At 39.4% G+C, this 18,804-nt stretch overlaps 1 protein-coding gene across 2 annotated transcripts in view; it reads right to left on the bottom strand.

Moving 5' to 3' along the window:
• The window catches only part of CIT (citron rho-interacting serine/threonine kinase), a 92,644-nt gene that overhangs the window by 24,375 nt on the left and 49,465 nt on the right, over window positions 1-18,804 (bottom strand). For both annotated transcript variants that reach the window (XM_077835502.1, XM_077835501.1), the window contains 5 exons: window positions 13,808-13,924; window positions 13,198-13,307; window positions 10,191-10,365; window positions 8,083-8,280; window positions 5,694-5,747 (listed from right to left, as the gene is read on the bottom strand). In XM_077835502.1, the coding sequence (XP_077691628.1) occupies window positions 5,694-5,747; window positions 8,083-8,280; window positions 10,191-10,365; window positions 13,198-13,307; window positions 13,808-13,924 (654 nt within the window). The remainder of the gene's footprint in view (window positions 1-5,693; window positions 5,748-8,082; window positions 8,281-10,190; window positions 10,366-13,197; window positions 13,308-13,807; window positions 13,925-18,804) is intronic.

The following is an 18,804-nucleotide window of genomic DNA, read 5'->3' on the forward strand; positions in this document are numbered from 1 at the left end:
CTGTCTAGCCTGAAAACCAGGAAGAAGGAAATCATGCAGCAAGGGCAGTTTAGGTTGGACATTAGGAAAAACTTGCTGTCAAGGTGGTTAAGCACTGGAATACATTGTTCAGGGAAGTTGTGGAATCTACATCATTGGAGATTTTTAAGAGCGGGTTAGACAACACCTGTCAGGAATGGTCTAGATAATACTTAGTGCTGCTGTTAAGTGCAGGGGACTTGACTATATGACCTCTCGAGGTCCCTTCCAGTAGTACAATTCTATAATTCTACGTGAGGAGACACTGGAGGCACAGTCTGATAAAAAGGGAGGTCCAAGTCCATGAAAATTGCAACCTCCACTGAAGTCTTGTAACTGAGAAAATTCTTGAAGTGATTGTAAAATTAAGGAAATTCCCAGGCAAAAAACTATGTTACACTGGAATTAAATTTGCAAACAGCAATTAAGGGAAGCGCTCTTAAGAGTACATAGTAGTGTCCTTTAAAAACCCAAATGCAATAGAAAACTTCAACATTCAAAGTTAACATTTATCTATTTCATTAAGTAATAGTAGAAAGCATGAAAATGCACTTTCAGGACATCAAGGAAACTTAGCTGTGCCACTCTATCACCAGCCACAGAACACCTGGAAGCAAAGAAACAATTCTATCCTCAAACAATGCACATCATCACCACATCTGTAATTCTGAAAATTAAGACATGATTTAACTGGACCATGTTAATCTTGTTGAGACAGGCTGTACACTACTGCAGTATTTAAACTGAATGCCTCATTGTCTTTACATTGCTACAATGAACTGCACCTACCTTTATAATACCATACAGATTAGCCAGAAAATGACATCTCTTCTATGTAAGTGACCACATTCAGGACAATTCCCACCAAAACATACAATTTAAAATGCAAAGTGCTGCCGTGCTGTGATATTTCACATAGACTCGTAACTGCCATAAATTTCTTCAGGGATTGATCAAAAATTAGGTAGCTCAGATGTCAGGGGCTCAGGGTAGTGGTGTTTAGATTTACATATTTGACAGCCATACATAACTCAAGCCACGTTCTCCACAGTTCAACGCTACAGGCAAAGTATGCCAAGAAAGCAGATTTAGGATGTTCTTCACTGCAGACAGCAAACTTCTTCAAACCTCCAACAAGATGTCTCAGACATTCACAGATGCTCTAAACAGATGTGCAGGGAAGAGGTTTGATGCAGAAAGAAAGAATTAAGATTTTTCGGGTGACCTCAGCAGCACATCAATACAGCTACTTTTTGGGGGTGGAAAAGGTTTTAAGTGCAATCTTAACTTGGAATTTCCAGACTAATGTGTGTGGTTTTTCCCCTTAAAGTTCTGCTCTACTCATCTTTCTCCTTACAATCACCTTGTAGCTAGCAAGAAAGGGTACATGGAAGGAGAAGAAAGCATTCCCCCAAATCCTAGATTAATGGGGAGGCAAGACAAGCACCAGGATCACCATTACTCAGGCATACTTTAGGAGCAGAGGTTGTTTGCCCCACATCCTGGAAACTCACCTACTGCTTACCTTGGGGTTGGGATAATGCCATGGGTCTGAGGCAGTGTGACATGCCAGTGCCTGTGTTTCTCTCTGGCACATATTAAGCAAACTTTTTTTTCCCCTCTCTCTCTCTTTTTTTTTTTTTTTTTTTTTGGAGTGGGGGGCCCAGGGGATCATGCTTGATAACTCCCCTCTTTGCGTTATTTGTATAGAGTGTTCCTTGTGCTTATCCAATCCCTAGCAATTGGGCTGCCTCCCCCAACCACGAGCCTCATCCTCTACAGATGATGTCCGAGAAGGAGCCTTCTCCTTCGAGGCAGCAGCTCCTGGAGACTCTAAAAAGTCCTCCAAACATGTTCTTACAAAACTGTAAAGGTCCAACTTGGGCTACAACTGACCTTTATCCATAAGTTTCTACAAAATGAGGATTGGGTTACAACATAGCCAAGCAACTGACAGATTTTTTTATGCATTTAACTCAGTCATACCAAAGTTTTTGCCTGGGCATTAGCCTCATGTTACAGTCTATCATCTTTTGACAGGCAAGATTTCCTTGCTACAGAATGAAGGTTACTGTATATACACCAAAGAGGTAACTTCACTCAAGTGCATAGTCTCACTGAAGTCAGTTCAGAAACAGGACATCTGGTTGAAGTCAACAGGACTACACACGTGAGTAAAGTTACACATGTGCCTAAAGGGTTTGCACGATCTGTGTCTCAGAGTCCAATCCATTCACATGTGTTTACAGGATCAAGCCCTGATAAGGCTAAAGATAACAATAGGAGGTGATGACAAAAAAGTGTAGGTACCATTTTGAAGGTGCATCTGGTTTTATTGGATTATTCTCTGGATAAATGGAGACAATGCACCCAATTACTATATCAAGATCTTCCATTCTGCTTGCCAAAGTAATAAATAAGAATAGCTTGTAATTGAAAGAGCCTGAAGATTCAGATGTTGATTTATATGAAGAATGTACAGGATTTTATGAACTTCACAGTAATTTATATAAGGGGGTCTAATTTTTCTCTAAGTTTTCACAGATATTTTTACTGTCTCTTTACTGAAATATATATTTATGAAATGCTTACATTACTGCTGAGGCCAACGTAACTGTTTTTGTTGTCCAAAATTATTAAACCCATCAGTAAGCCATAATTAAGAGCAAGGTGGTAAAAATACAAACTTCCCTATTTAGTTAAACGCATTTTATTAGTAGAATCCTTCTTACGGTCTTGAAAATATTTGTTATGGAATATGATTTCAAAAGTCACGTTATGCATTTTTGATGTATTGAATCTTTGGAAGCACAGAATTAGACTTTCCCTCTCAGCAGACTTGCTGGGTAAGCTACGGATATGATAAGGTATGACAGAAGTAAAGCAATTTTCGCTGTAATTATGTTATTTCTTATAAGACTGAGAGCAAAGGCTAAGGGAATAGATGGGAGTAGAAAGAGATATACTGAAGTAAACTGATTAACTCAAGCCTGAATCTATCAGAGAGCAATTGAATATGTTGTCCATGCACACAGCAGGGGCACTTCCAGCAAGCACAAAAGGCCTGCAATACAGTCACACGACAACATTCTCTATGCATGAATCCCAAACCATAGTAAATTTTAAAGTACACAATCACAAGAGTCTGATAGTAACCTGACTTGGTTGGAGGCACATAAGTGGACTGAAGGCATAAATAAAGCAGAACATACATTAGAAGTGTAAGCTTGCTTTGTGTTCAGAAGCTCGGACCTCCAAAGAGTTAAACAACTAGGAGATATCAAAAAAAGTAGATTGTAAGTATCTTTACCTATCATTCTGTACAGCAACTTTTCACTCTACATTATCAAAATCATTCAGTCTTCAGTAATGCATTTTCTCTATAATTCATTTTATTTTCATACTTATATTGCTTTGAACTTGTAAATAATGTAAAACAAATGCAATGGCCATTATAAAGTTTGACACCACAGTGCTTCAAGGAAATTCACTCTTGATGTTCATTCTGAAGGAACATCCCTTATGAGTAGAACCACTAATCCTTACTAGGCTGACTAAAAAGGAATGTGTTTGAATTACAACCCTGATGGATCTTCTTGTTTTTAGTTCAGCACAAATTCTGAACCACTGCATAGGTGCTGGAATTAGGAGTGCTGCCGCACCCCCAGGTTTGAAGTGGTTTACAGTTTGGTTCAATGGCTCTCAGCACCCCCACCATAAAAATTGTTCCAGCACCCCTGAACCACTGTGACATAGCCTTGGATGTCTACTAAAAAGTTACGGCTGCATCATAACGGTCATTACTGCAGAACATGGAGTTGAAGCATCAGAAAGAGAAGAATGATAAGAATTCACTGATCTCTCCTTGGTCAATACAAGATTGTGCTGTCATTTCCTCAATTCTTATGAAGAAAAGAGGATAGGGCTGTTAGACATCTTATGACATGAAATGAGAGCTTACGTCTATGGACTATTGAGAGAAGTCTTGAGAACTATACTTTTCATTCTCTTGGGTTGAGAACTGAATGTGGTGGTGGAATTTCTCATTCATTCACTATTCATTCAGTTGCTGTTTGACTAATTTCTTATTGATGGCGATTGGCTGCTGCACGAACCATCCTTCTAAAGGACCTAAGATGAACATTACACTTGCAAATCTTTTAATGTGGCAACTCCGAAGTTCACACTGTTCTTGAAACCACCTGGCACGTTTGGCATCTCCTTGTGCCAGTCCTCACTGTTGGAGATTATTGCCCATTCTTACAAGTCATAGATCAGCCAAATAATGAATTTTGACTTCTTTAAGTTAGCTTACTGTGCAGAAGAGAGAATTTATGGGAATATCCACAGATTATATGATCTTTGAAGCTGGCCAAATTCAATCATCTGTATCAGTCACTTGCACAGAAAGCTGCTAATTCTGTGCTGACAGCAAGACAGAGAACAAGGGAATGAGAAAAGGAGTATCTAACACTGAAGTAGAAAAAGCAACTGTGGGAATAAGCACTGATAGATAGAAGTGCACATGTGGACCCTCTAGCTCCTTGACGGAGAGAACAGAAGGTATAGATAGTCTGAATTTCTTTTGGAAGAGGTTAAGCCACAGCAAATTAAGACTAGGCCTTACTTAATTACTCATTTCTTCAAATCAGTGTACACCGGAAACAGAGTAAAAAAATTTCCTGGCCCTGAGGAACAAGGACTACAGATTTGGGAGGTTACAAAAAAAAAGAAAATTCTGAAAGATGTTCTTGAAAAAAGGCATTTTCTTTCTGTCTTGGGTTTTCCTACAACACCTATGACTATGCAATCAAAGCATGGTGGAAAATTAACTTTGTGGAGAGGCCACTGAGTATGAAAGAGGAACACACATGACAGAGGTAAGGAGCAATTAGGTCCAGCTAATGGAGGAGGGATTAAAAAGACTGAAGAGACCTGCCTCCAATTATTACACACAAGGTGGTGGTCAGTGTTGACACTTCTAGAATTTGTGTGTCATTGAAAGATCAATGTCATCATGGTCCACATAGCACCATAAAGAAATAAGCAAAAAGAGTGGAGATCTGGGAAAACATTTAACAATAAGGAACACATAATCTAGGACATCTGTCCCGTATGAATGAAATGAATGAAAAAACATATCAAAAGATCTCTCAGGTAACAGAATGTGCAAGTTAAGAACCTAAATGAGTTCTCTTTGAACAAGAGATTATGTAACAATGTATTGTTCAGAAGCACAGGACTTCTTTTCCCTTCAGACAGAGTTAAAGCCCTCCTTAAAACCCAGATTGGCAAGATAGCGCCTTCACTCTGGCCTAGATCTATAATACAGCTCAGGATTTGGACAGGGAGACTTTTCCCTTCCCTTATAAAAGGAAAAAATCTATATCCCACAATTTTTGCAGCTGCTACACCATTCTTACTAGCTGCACTGCAATGAGATATTTGAATGGACTTCCTTCTCCAAAAAGATGAAGGACAGTTTCAATTTTAAATCAGAATAAAACCTCTAAATTGAGGCCTAAAAGAAATCAGATCCAATCAGGCTATCTCCTGCTAACTCCTTGAAGCCAGAAGCCAATGTCAGGAACAATTGTCATCAAGGAGTAAATGAGTTTGTTTCCTTCCTTATCCTTAATTTCAAAATAATTCAATGATCTGTATTTAATACTCACTGTGCAGCTATTACGAAGGGCTTCAAATTTACGCTGGATTTCATCTCTATGTGCCTAAAGGAGGTAAGAAGTTAATCATCAATTTTTCATACATTAGAATTAGAATCCAACAGCTGTTGCTAAATAAACTGCAGAACAATCTATCAGCAAGCAAAGTTTGGAAGACAGATGTTGCAGGCTATGAAAGCACTCTGTAGTGGCAAAGAATTGATTAAGTCACATCCTACTTAATCAAAGCACGCACATGCTCCCAATTCTGAGCTACTTTAGCAAAATGTACAACAAACTGGATGATGCAAAACATTCCATCTTAAGTGGTCTCCAAGGTAAGTGACCATTTAATGTTAAGTGTGTACCGTCTTCACTTAATATCTTAAGTATTTGAGTAGTTTGTTTTTACTTCCACATTTGGATTAATACTGCATGTAACATGTTTTTAATACTACATATATTTTAATGATCGCAAAGACAAGTCTACAATGAAGCACTACGTACGCTTCCGCAAACTGCTCTGCCAATCTACCTCTACCCTACCCCGAGGAACTCCTGTTTAGTCCTAAGACTCTCCCAAACTGTGACTAAACTAAATAATTATTTCTTTGGAAGACGGAATCCGAAGTATAAAAAGCTGCAAAGCATTTTTAAAGAGTGAAATAATGCATGCATCGTTTTACTTCCTTATTAACAAGCAAAGCATGATAAAGCAAAGTTCATGTTTCAGCCTCAGGGCCTCTCTCAAGATTCACTCAGACTGTCAAACTGATTGAAGTTGTGACTAATATCATATGCAAATTCAGGCCTTAACAGATGAAAGGCTAGTGCACTAGCACATCCGATCACCTTTCAAGACATTTTCCTTATAGCCAAGAGACTCAATAGGAAAAGTTGTTCAGCAGAAGTCCAATGTGATAACTAAAACGTTATCTTACCAGAACAGGCAATGCAAAAAAGACCCTCAAAACAAAATATCTCCCAATCCATTAAACTGGAGTCAAGTGACATGGAGGTGCCAGATTGGAATCTTATGACATCTGGTACAAAAGCACTACCATTTCACCAGAACAGCTGTGGTAATATCTGCCTGAGCAAGCACAGATCACACACATGCATCTGTTTCGTTGGTGTGGTAGGAAGACCTAGCAAACCATTTGTTCGCATGGCAGCTAACAACTCTGCCAAATTTTCAAATTTCAGTGGGACCATCTCATTTTTGAGCAAAAAGAACTGCTTTGTATTTGAGATGAACTGCTGCCGTGACCTATTCAGTTACTGTAAGTCATTCATGTTGCTGTTGCATTTTCCCAGCATCTATGACCCAGCATCTACCAGTTTAGAACAATTCTGAGTGAATGACCTCCCTTCTCACTCCTGGGATATCCAACAGCACCGGTGCACAAACACACACACACACACAAACACACACACACGCACACACCAGTCTTCAGCTGAACCCCAATCCCATCTGAATAGTGGTAATGGCAGGAATAAGGACTCAATGAGATTCCCTTTTATCAGATTCCATTGGGGAAACAGACTATTTCCAGTACTCTAAAATAACTGGATTTGAAGGTCATTGAAGACTGATACTTCGATGAGTGATAGCCGGCAGCTCAAGTAGGAGGTCAGTTATTTCTTTGCCTCCCACAGCATTAGCAAGCCTTTGCAAAGCAAACATTATTTAAAATCCAACAGTTTAAAAGCATCTTTTTGTACTCAAAGTAGCAACCAGCAGCATATAATTTAATGTTCCGTTCACTGGGCAGGGAAAATCTTTCCCCTACACCAACCGCTGCTGAAGTTTGTGTCATTCACACACCTCACAAGAGACTGCAAGATCTAAAAGTAGCAATTCTTTATGGAACAGCCTTTGGAATAAAATTAGAGAAGCAACAACAGTATTTGTCTGATTTTTTTAAAAGGATAGCAGAGTTGGCTAACTTATTATAGAGAAAATACCAGAACATTTGCAATCACATTCCTTTTGAAACAGCACTACTTTCAAAGGTCATACATGAATTTAGAATTAAAAAAAAACAGCACAAAGTCAAAGTCCTACAGTAGGAATAATTTAGTGTGGAGCTTTTAGCTTATCAAGTAAACTGATGATATTTTCACTAATAGCCAATCAGTTTTTGCACAAGTGGACAACAAACAACAAGCATATGTATGTTTTGAGAGACAAAGAACTCTGACATTTTAGCCATCCCTGTGCCTTCCTCAATCCAAGGCACATTTCATGTGTTGCACTGCAAAATTAAAAACATAAAAAATTTAAATTAGGACAACCTCAAAGCTAATAACTTAAGACACTTATTATGAAGCATGCATCAATGTTCTGTCAGATCTGCAGGTACAGTTCGTAATACCAATCCAGAAGTATAGGACTCACCGTGAGAGCCTGAATCTCCTCCTCTGCCTCAGCTGTAGTCTCCTCTAGTTCAGTTTTAGCCTCACGGAGCTGATTCTCTAGGGCTGATCGTGCAGCTTGAAGCCCTGAAATCTGAGATTCTCTTTCCTGGAGAGTCAGCTGCAATTCTGTTAATTGTCGTTTCAATTCCAGCTTTTGTTCTTCATGCTCTAAGCTAACCTGGAGAGAAACAACTGCAGCTGAATAGGAGTTACCAATAAGGAAATAGAGAGTACAGCTGCTATATTTGTTCATTTCAAACTAGAGACCTGCCCTAGAATTGCACTCTGGGATTGCATGGCAACACTCCAGTCTAATGTCAGATTTGGATGGATTGGTTAAAAATCAGACCTGAAGGTAACTATCCCTAGGATGCTGCTTCATCCATCACTTGAAAAACACTCATTGGGTTTGAAATGGTTCAAAAATAAAACTATATTGTGTTCTGAAATGAAAACTGGGATTTAAGAGTAATGCCAGCTATGTTGTAAATACGTATCAAATGTTGATATAGATAATTGTGACAATATGAAAGTTAAAGTATAATTTGTGTGATTATCTTCCATCGTTGCAAGTTAATATACTGCATTTGAGGCTCTGTAAGAAGAAACTATCAATATTACTTTGACTCTATAAGAAATGTCTTTATATACTGTTCAATTACTTTCATATTTAAACTTCCCTTCAGATTCTTGTTACAGACAGATCGATCTCCTACACTGATGCAACATCTTGGCAGATCCCATTTACCATGACAGAGTGGAGAAAATAGTTTAAAGAAAAAGTTCCAATTTAGCTTTCTGATGCCTGACTCCTCATGTTATTGCAAGTGAATCTGCCCATAATATTGCAGATGTGTGAAAAATAGGCCTGCCAGAAGACCTTGCACTGATGTCTAGCAATTTCTGGCTAATTAAAGGAATGACATTGGACATCCCAAATGTCTTAGCCAGAGTAGAGATTTTGGTTTTTATTGAGAATTAGAGGAGGGACAGCAAGGAAGGAAAAAGGATATTATCCAGGAAATCACAGAACTTGAAGGGAGCTCAATAGGTCATCTAGTCCAGTCCCCTGCACTCATGGCAGGACTAAGTATTATCTAGACCATCCCTGACAGGTGTTTGTCCAACGTGCTCTTAAAAATCCCCAATGATGAGATTCCACAGCCTCCCTAGGCAATTTATTCCAGTGCTTAACCACCCTGACAGGAAGTTTTTCTTAATGTCCAACCTAAACCTCCCTTGCTGCAATTTAAGCCCATTGCTTCTTGTCCTAGCTTCAGAGGTTAAGAAGAAAAATTTTTCTCCCTCCTCCTTAGAACAACCTTTTGTGTACTTGAAAACTGTTGTCTCCTCTTCTCTTCTCCAGACTAAACAAACCCCATTTTTTTTCAATCTTCCCTCATAGGTCATGTTTTCTAGACCTTTCATCATTTTTCAAAAAGAAAAGGAGGACTTGTGGCACCTTAGAGACTAACAAATTTATTTGAGCATAAGCTACAGCTCACGAAAGCTTACACTCAGATAAATTTGTTAGTCTCTAAGGTGCCACAAGTCCTCCTTTTCTTTTTGCGAATACAGACTAACACGGCTGTTACTCTGAAATTAATCATTTTTGTTACTCTTCTCTGGAACTAGGTGGAACTCTGGAAATAGGTGGTTCCAACCTATTTCTGCCTGTCTGCCCTTTTTATTTCAAAATAATATAAAAACCTGATTCTTCTAGTCTGCAACTAAAAATAAATGAATTATCCAGCTAAGTATATATACTGTGCCCATCACCATTACATCTGGGCACTATTAAAGGATGTTGTACAAAAGGATGAAAATAAATATAGTTCTAAGAAAGCAAGCTGATCTAGAAACTCAGACTCTACCACTATAACAAAAACCCAAAATAGTCATGCTCAACTCCTTCCAGCAAGCAATACATTTCCACTGTTACAGAAATGGAGCAAAAATTGGGTCATTCAGCTCAAGTCATGATCCTGCAGTGCTGAACAGTAAAACTACTTAATTTTAATTCTCACTGTACTCCTTGAAATGGGATACACCCAAGTACATCAGCCTGCAAAAGGATTAAATTTTCACCTCTCGCAGTCTAGTCTCTAACTCCAACAGACGGTTCTTGTCAGTATGGTCCTGAAGACTGATCTTCTCCAATTGCTCTTCTAGTTTTCGGTTCTGGGCCTCTAACTTCCCAGCCTGTGTTTCCAGGTAGAACTTCTGCTGTCTGAGCTCTGAGATCATCTCCTCCTGGGCTTTCCTGATAGGAAAATACATAACGAGAGAAGACATAATCAAGCTATATTTTGATCATGTAGTTTCATTGGTATAAAAGTTTCCTGGTAAGCAGAATGTGATCACATCAAAATTAGCTCTTCCTATTTTAAATTTCACAGCCCCTTTATGGAAAAAATAAGGTCTCTTATGTTGGCTTCCACACAGATTCCCACATCGGTGATTAAACCAAGTACGTGCTTCGAGTAGCTCAGATATCATGGTTTTGTAGGCTGTGCATCTGTTTGTACATGGAGAAAGATGAACACCAAACCTTGGAAACCTACAGGAATGTCTGATCTACAGCTCATTCTGAGCTGTCACCCTTTTCCTTGTCATTTGTTTTTCCGTTTGGAAAAAAAATGGTTCAATGAATGCTGGGAGCAGGAACTTCCATATGAAAGATCAGAGGAACTGCAACTGGCTTCCTTGCATACAGATTAGTTCTGGATTTTGGAAACTTGCTAGGAGCCCAATCTGGCCGACACTTTAGCAAACTTTTGCCCTAACTGAAACCCTGATGTATGCACTGAACACACAATTACTTATTCACAGAGCTTACAAATATTAATGAACTCATATGCAGAAAAATACGGTGAGATAGGTATTATTATCTCTCTCCCAGAGACAATACGTGGGATCACATAGCAGAGCTAGAAATAGAACCCAGGTCTTCTGAGTCACAGTCCTGTGCTTTGATAAGAACAAAATCATCCTTCCCCTTTTTTAACCTCCTTCAACTGATTACTGGCAGCCAGAACTATCCAAATAGCCTGGGCAACAGTAGAACAAATGACTCCACCTTCTTCAGAACCAATCATTCATTTTTTTAGTTTCTGATAGAACAAAGGCTAGTTGGATTCCACAGTTCCTTGAAGGCTCTAATTGCTAACTGTCCACATCAATAATGCTCAGTTTAGTAATAGCTTTTGTGAATTCAAATATGGTTCAATTATAGATTTACATGCCTTTCCACAGATCAGAGTAATGCAGTAGGGTTTGCTAGTTATATCTATAAGATCTACAGGCACTGGTCAGAAAGAACTCACTTCTCTTAATGACTAAGATGACTCACTCCAAACATGGGGCATGATTACTGACTTGCCAAAGCAATTTGTTTGCCACTCCCTCCCGACATATGAATATTTAACATAAGTCACAATGGGTACAACTCTTTTTTTTAGGCATCATTATATTTCTTCCTCCGCCTTTTGACTTTAGTCTGGTGTCCTCCTTCCAGAGGATGCATCTAGTCCAGCTTAATGGTGCTTTCAGTAGTAGACTTTCAAAGCTGTTTATGCAACCTCTTTTCAGAATTGCATTATTTGTAATTTTATTATTAAATTATTACAATGCCCATCCTTATAGCATCCAGCCACCAGTATATCTTATGATTTAATATCCATAAAAGTTCCAAAGTGTCTTGATTAAGTTTCTCCAACTCTTATATGTTGGCAAATGTCTCCATTTTTCATAGCCATAGAGCAAGGAAGAAATCATTACAGCATGGCAGACATGAAACTTTGGTCTCACATATGACAACCATGCTGGTTCCAAAGTTAATATTTCAGTTGGTAAAATACCCTTTTTGATTCTGGTAAACATTTCTTTAGTCAGCAAGAACAGCATTTCAAGAGAAGCGAAAGCTATTACCACACTGAGTTCAAGACCACTGAATGATGCTAGGTCTTACATATGCTTTTCCATGTATGACCTGGTAGATTACTTCTGTATTCTTCAGATTAACGATGTTATGGTTTTAGCAGCCTCTACAAACTTTTTGGATGATTAACTAGAGTGCATATAACAAGAGTATAATCATCTGCATAAAGCAACTCATATAACTTTAACAATTACTTTTGTGGAAGATTTCAGTCTGCTCAGGTTGAAGAGCTTGACAGAAGTTTGAAATGTAATAAAAATTCCTGGTTTTACATCTCTGTTGGTACAATCAATCACCGCTAAGAGTTCAGAGATTCTATGCCAAAACCCATCCTTGCTTGACTTCACAAATGGATCTAACCAACTGCTGTCCACTGAGATTATACCCAGCATTCCACTATGCAGCTGACAGTCTGCACATATTTCTCCAGACAGCCAAACTGTGATATGTCTAATATCTCACTGATAGGCACCAGGATCAGAAATAAGCAATCAGGATTAAAAAATCACTTCGATCTTAAGGATAGGGCCCCTCTACCTTTTTTTTTTTTTTAAACTGAAACAGGCAGAGATAACACCAATACCTCATATTTATAATCAACATTTAAAAACATGAAGGAAAATTCCTAAACCAATATTCACTTTTCTTAGATGTCTTGACAGCTGTTGGGAGCAGGATGGAAGCTTTTGTGAAGAAAGGATATTTAACATTTTCTTCTCATCTTTGAGTGTCAAATAATTATAATAAGGCTTTGAATTTCAATGAATAATGGCCACCAGAAGCAGATGTGATCAAGTCCTAAACACCAGAAGCAAAAGGAATACTAATTTTTATATATCTCCACAACTGGAACAGCATTGGAATTACTGCTTCTCCAGAACTGTTTCAGACATTTTAAAATGTTAGAATTTTTCTACAGAACCTATATATTTTGAAAAATTGCATGCAGCAAAAAAAGGGACAGCAACAGCCTCATGAAATGATCCAAAACAAATGCAACAATACGGACCAACAAAACTTAACAGATATGATAGGGGAAATATTGAGCAAACTATAGTTTCTTGTTAGAGAAATAATATGTTTGGAGAATAGGTCTTATTGAGCTCACACCGGGGCTTGTAAATGCAAGAATGCTATAGCAGTTCCTTTACTTACATGTTTCTCTGTGTAAAAAGGCTGCTATTTGCTGCCAGTTTATTAGCCTCAGACAATTCCACTATTCTCTGCTCCAGTGACCTTATCTTCGAATCCATGGCATTGATCATCTGAAACAGAGCAGTCTGCCTTTGAGATCATGGGATGAAAGTTAGTGACTACAGCAAGGGGGCATTTAAAAATCACTTCTAGAAACTTCATTCAGAAACAAGATATCGGACTGAGTGGACAAGACAACAAAGAAGCAACCACATATTCAGATGTTACATCTGTTACATCAATCTATAACTGCTTTCCAGTCTCTTCCAGACCAAGAGCAAGCAGCTCCCACGTGAACCATGTACTGGACTGCCAGGTAGTAACATACTAGGCATGGATGACTTTCTTGAAAGGGAATGTTCTTGGAGACATCATGAATTAAAAGGACAGCTATCAAAACAAAACAAAACAAAACAAAACAAAACACCACACGCACACCTCTCCCACCCCCAAGAAGCCTCCAGCAACAAGACCCAGCAGCAACAGATCTTTATTTTAGGAACATCCCTGGGTAAGAGACTTAAAATGGCTACTCTTAAAATGTTTCAGTTTCTGATTCAGTTACACCTACCGCCTTCTGCTCAGCCAGAATTTTGCATTTCTCATGTGCTTCTTCTTCATGTCTTCGCAGCATATTCTCAAGTGCTTCCTTATCGGCAAGATCTTTCTTCATCTGAGCATCCAGCACCTGAAGTAAACAAAACAAATTTCCTCACTTTGAACCTGTTTCATTAGTCAAAGGGCAGTCAGAAAGAAAGCCACCAGGGAAGGGTTACGTTCGATGAAGAGGCTTGACCACTTCCTAAGGAAAACTAGATGAGATGGCAGGAAATGCTGGGGACAGCAAGCTTTGAGAGGACTACTCAGGTGTAAGAAATGGTTGAGTTTAATGAGTAAAAGGAGTTATGGAAAGGCTATGGGCTGTTATTGTTTTTTAAACAGTCTTTCATTATTAGTGCTCATGAAATACGCCAGTTTGACATACATGGAAAATTAATTCCTCTATTCACAGAGGAAGTATGGCACAGAAAAGTAGCAATGTAAGCTCCTTTTCATTACCTCACTGATGTGCCTCAACATTGACCTGTAAGAACCACACGTAGGTATGAGAGAGTAATTCAGCCTCCATGACTACTTTAATCCTTTGCCTCTCTGCCAAGACATATAACAAGGGTACCAAGTAAGGTGGTAACCTGAGAGATACCAACACTTGTTCACTAGGAAGTGGACTGAAACAACTCCTTTTGGCTGTTGTAGATTTTTTTTTTAATTAATACTGCAGATATGTCCACAGCTTTGGATTTTAAATAAACTGAAATAATAAAATAAATTAGGGCTGTCGATTAATCGCGGTTAACTCATGCGATTAACTTGAAAAAATTAATCGTGATTAATCACACTGTTAAACAGAATACCAATTGAAAATTTTAAAATATATTTGGATGTTTTTCAACATTTTCAAATATATTGATTTCTATTACAACACAGAATACGAAGTGTACAGTGCTCACTTTATATTATTTTTGATTACAAATATTTGCACTCTAAAATGATAGCAAAAGAAATACTGTTTTTCAATTCATCTCAGGCAAGTACTGTAGTGCAATCTCTTTATCCTGAAAGTGTAACTTACAAATGTGGATTTTTTTTTATATATAACTGCACTCAAAAACAAAACAATGTAAAACTTTAGAGCCTACAAGTCCACTCAATCCTACTTCTTGTTCAGCCAAGTTTGTTTACATTTACGGGAGATAATGATGCATGCTGCTTATTTACGATGTTACCTGAAAGCGAGAACAGGCATTCGCATAGCACTTTTGCAGCCAGTGTTGCAAGGTATTTACGTGCCAGATATGATAAACATTCGTATGCCCCTTCATGCTTCTGCCACCATTCCAGAGGACATGCTTCCATGCTGATGATGCTTGTTAAAAAAACCAATGCGTTAATTAAATTTCTGACTGAACTCCTTGGGGACGAATTGCATGTCTCCTGTTCTGTTTTACCCGCATTCTTTCATATATTTCATGTTATAGCAGTCTCGGATGATGACCCAGCACATGTTCATTTTAAGAACACTTCCACAGCAGATTTGACAAAATGCAAAGAGGGTACCAAGGTGAAATTTCTAAAAATTGCTACAGCACTCGAACCAAGGTTTAAGAATCTGAAGTGCCATCCAAAATTTGAGAGGGACAAGGTGTGGAGCATACTTTCAGAAGTCTTAAAAGACCAACACTCAGATGCAGAAACTACAGAACCCGAACCACCAAAAAAGAAAATCAACCTTCTGCTGATGGCATCTGACTCATATGATGAAAATGAACATGCGTCCGTCCGCTCTGCTTTGGATCGTTATCAAGCAGAACCCGTCATCAGCATGGATGCATGTTCTCTGGAATGGTGGTTGAAGCATAAAGGGAAATATGAATCTTTAGCGCATCTGGCACATAAATATCTTGCAACGCCGGCTACAACAATGACATGTGAACGCCTTTTCTCACTTTCACATGACACTGTAAACAAGAAGTGGGCAGCATTATCTCCTGCAAACTGTAACCAAACTTGTTGTCTGAGCAATTTGCTGAAGTAGGACTGAGTGGACTTGTCAGCTCTAAAGTTTTACATCGTTTTATTTTTGAATGAAGGTTTTTTTTGTACATAATTCTATATTTGTAAGTTCAACTTTCATGATAAAGAGATTGCACTACAGTACTTCCAATAGCGGAATTGAAAAATACTATTTATTTTGTTATTTACAGAGCAAATATTTGTCATAAAAATATAAAGTATTTATTTGTATTCTGTGTTGTAATTGAAATAAATTTTTGAAAATGTAGAAAACATCCAAAAATATTTAAATAAATGGTATTCTATTAGTTTAACAGTACAATTATTTTTTTAAAATTGCTTGACAGCCCTAAACTAAATATGTAAAAGGAACTTAAGAGCTTTCATAGTACTATGAGTTTCAGTGACTACAGATCTGAATTCAAATCAGTAACGTAGCCATGAAAGGACTAGGAGGACTGGACTTGATGGACTACTGTTGCAGCAATGGTTGGACTCAAAGAACCAACTGATATTTTGATCCCGTTCTAATTCTTCTGTCCTGTCACAACTCCAGTGTTTCTCAGATATCTCCTCTTGGAAGAACCACCATTTCAAACTCACTCTCCCCCTCTCCAAAACTGAATTTGTCCCTCCGTCTAGTCCCTTCCCTACATCTTCCTTCCTAATCTTACTCCATTCACTAGCTCCACTGTTAACTCCACTATCTTTAGTGCCTCCCATGCTCATAATCTTCAACCTTTCTCTCTCTTCCTCTCCCAAGTCCAGGTTCTCATTATAGCTTTTCCTCCCATTACTATTATTTCTGCTCCAAATACATGCTTCCCACACCTCCTAAATCCCTTCACTGGCATCCCAACTCATTTACCAAAGCCCACATAATCTTGCCCCATTTATACCTTGGCTCATTTCCCTTCACTGCTCCCTCCCATTCTTTGCACTCTTTCCAATCCTTTCACCTTACCACTTCTTTGGTCTCCTTTCTAACATCCAACTCTTGGTTTCATGCCTTGAAAAGTATGCTTGTTCCAATTTGCCATGCACCCTCCACTACTCAGTGTTTTCTTTCAAGAAATTCCTCCTCTCTTTTTAACAGCATCATAGCCTCTCTCTCCGGGACAGTTATTTAAAGTCTAATCTTGTTCAGACTAAGCTCTTTGGGCCCGTGAACACGTCTTTACATTTGTAAATGCTGTGTAAATTTATAGTGCTAATTAAATTTAATAAATCATAATGACAAAGCCCTGTCTACACAAGGACTTTAGGTCGAATTTAGCAGCGTTAAATCGATGTAAACCTGCACCTGTCCACACGATGAAGCCCTTTTTTTCGACTTAAAGGGCTCTTAAAAATCGATTTCCTTACTCCACCCCTGACAAGAGGATTAGCGCTTAAATCGGCCTTGCCGGCTCGAATTTGGGGTATTGTGGACACAATTCGACGGTACTGGCCTCCGGAAGCTATCCCAGAGTGCTCCATTGTGACAGCTCTGGACAGCACTCTCAACTCAGATAGAGTGACCGCACTGGCCAGGTAGACAGGAAAAGAACCGCGAACTTTTGAATCTCATTTCCTGTTTGGCCAGCGTGGCAAGCTGCAGGTGACCATGCAGAGCTCATCAGCACAGGTGACCATGATGGAGTCCCAGAATCACAAAAGAGCTCCAGCATGGACTGAACGGGAGGTACGGGATCTGATCGCTGTATGGGGAGAGAAATCCGTGCTACCAGAACTCCGTTCCAGTTTTCGAAATGCCAAAACCTTTGTCAAAATCTTCCAGGGCATGAAGGACAGAGGCCATAACAGGGACCCGAAGCAGTGCCACGTGAAACTTAAGGAGCTGAGGCAAGCCTACCAGAAAACCAGAGAGGCGAACGGCCGCGCCGGGTCAGAGCCCCAAAACATGCCGCTTCTATGATGAGCTGCATGCCATTTTAGGTGGTTCAGCCACCACTACCCCAGCCGTGTTGTTTGACTCCTTCAATGGAGATAGAGGCAACACGGAAGCAAGTTTTGGGGACGAAGAAGATGATGATGATGATGATGAGGTTATAGATAGCTCACAGCAAGCAAGCGGAGAAACCGGTTTTCCCGACAGCCAGGAACTGTTTCTCACCCTGGACCTGGAGCCAGTACCCCCCGAACCCACCCAAGGCTGCCTTCTGGACCCAGCAGGCGGAGAAGGGACCTCCGGTGAGTGTACCTTTTAAAATACTATACATGGTTTAAAAGCAAGCATGTGAAAGGATTACTTTGCCCTGGCATTCGCGGCTCTCCTGGATGTACTCCCAAAGCCTTTGCAAAAGGTTTCTGGGGAGGGCAGCCTTATTGCATCCTTCATGGTAGGACACTTTACCACTCCAGGCCAGTAACATGTACTCGGGAATCATTGTACAACAAAACATTGCAGAGTATGTTTGCTGGCGTTCAAACAACATCCATTCTTTATCTCTCTGGGTTATCCTCAGGAGAGTGAGATATCATTCATGGTCACCTGGTTGAAATAGGGTGCTTTTCTTCAGGGGACACTCAGAGGTGCCCGTTCCTGCTGGGCTCTTTGCCTGTGGCTGAACAGAAATGTTCCCCGCTGTTAGCCACGGGGAGGGGGGAGGGTTGAGGGGGTAGCCATGCGGTGGGGGGAGGCAAAATGTGACCTTGTAACGAAAGCACATGTGCTATGTATGTAATGTTAACAACAAGGTTTACCCTGAAAGAGTGTAGCCACTGTTTTATAAAATGTGTCTTTTTAAATACCGCTGTCCCTTTTTTTTTCTGCACCAGCTGCATGTGTTTCAATGATCACAGGATCTTCTCCCTCCCAGAGGCTAGTGAAGATTAGAAAGAAAAAAAAAAACGCACTCGTGATGAAATGTTCTCTGAGCTCATGCTGTCCTCCCACACTGACAGAGCACAGACGAATGCGTGGAGGCAAATAATGTCAGAGTGCAGGAAAGCACAAAATGACCGGGAGGAGAGGTGGCGGGCTGAAGACAG

This window comes from Eretmochelys imbricata, chromosome 15 (genome assembly GCF_965152235.1).
Source record: "Eretmochelys imbricata isolate rEreImb1 chromosome 15, rEreImb1.hap1, whole genome shotgun sequence".
NCBI classification, from domain to species: Eukaryota; Metazoa; Chordata; order Testudines; family Cheloniidae; genus Eretmochelys; species Eretmochelys imbricata.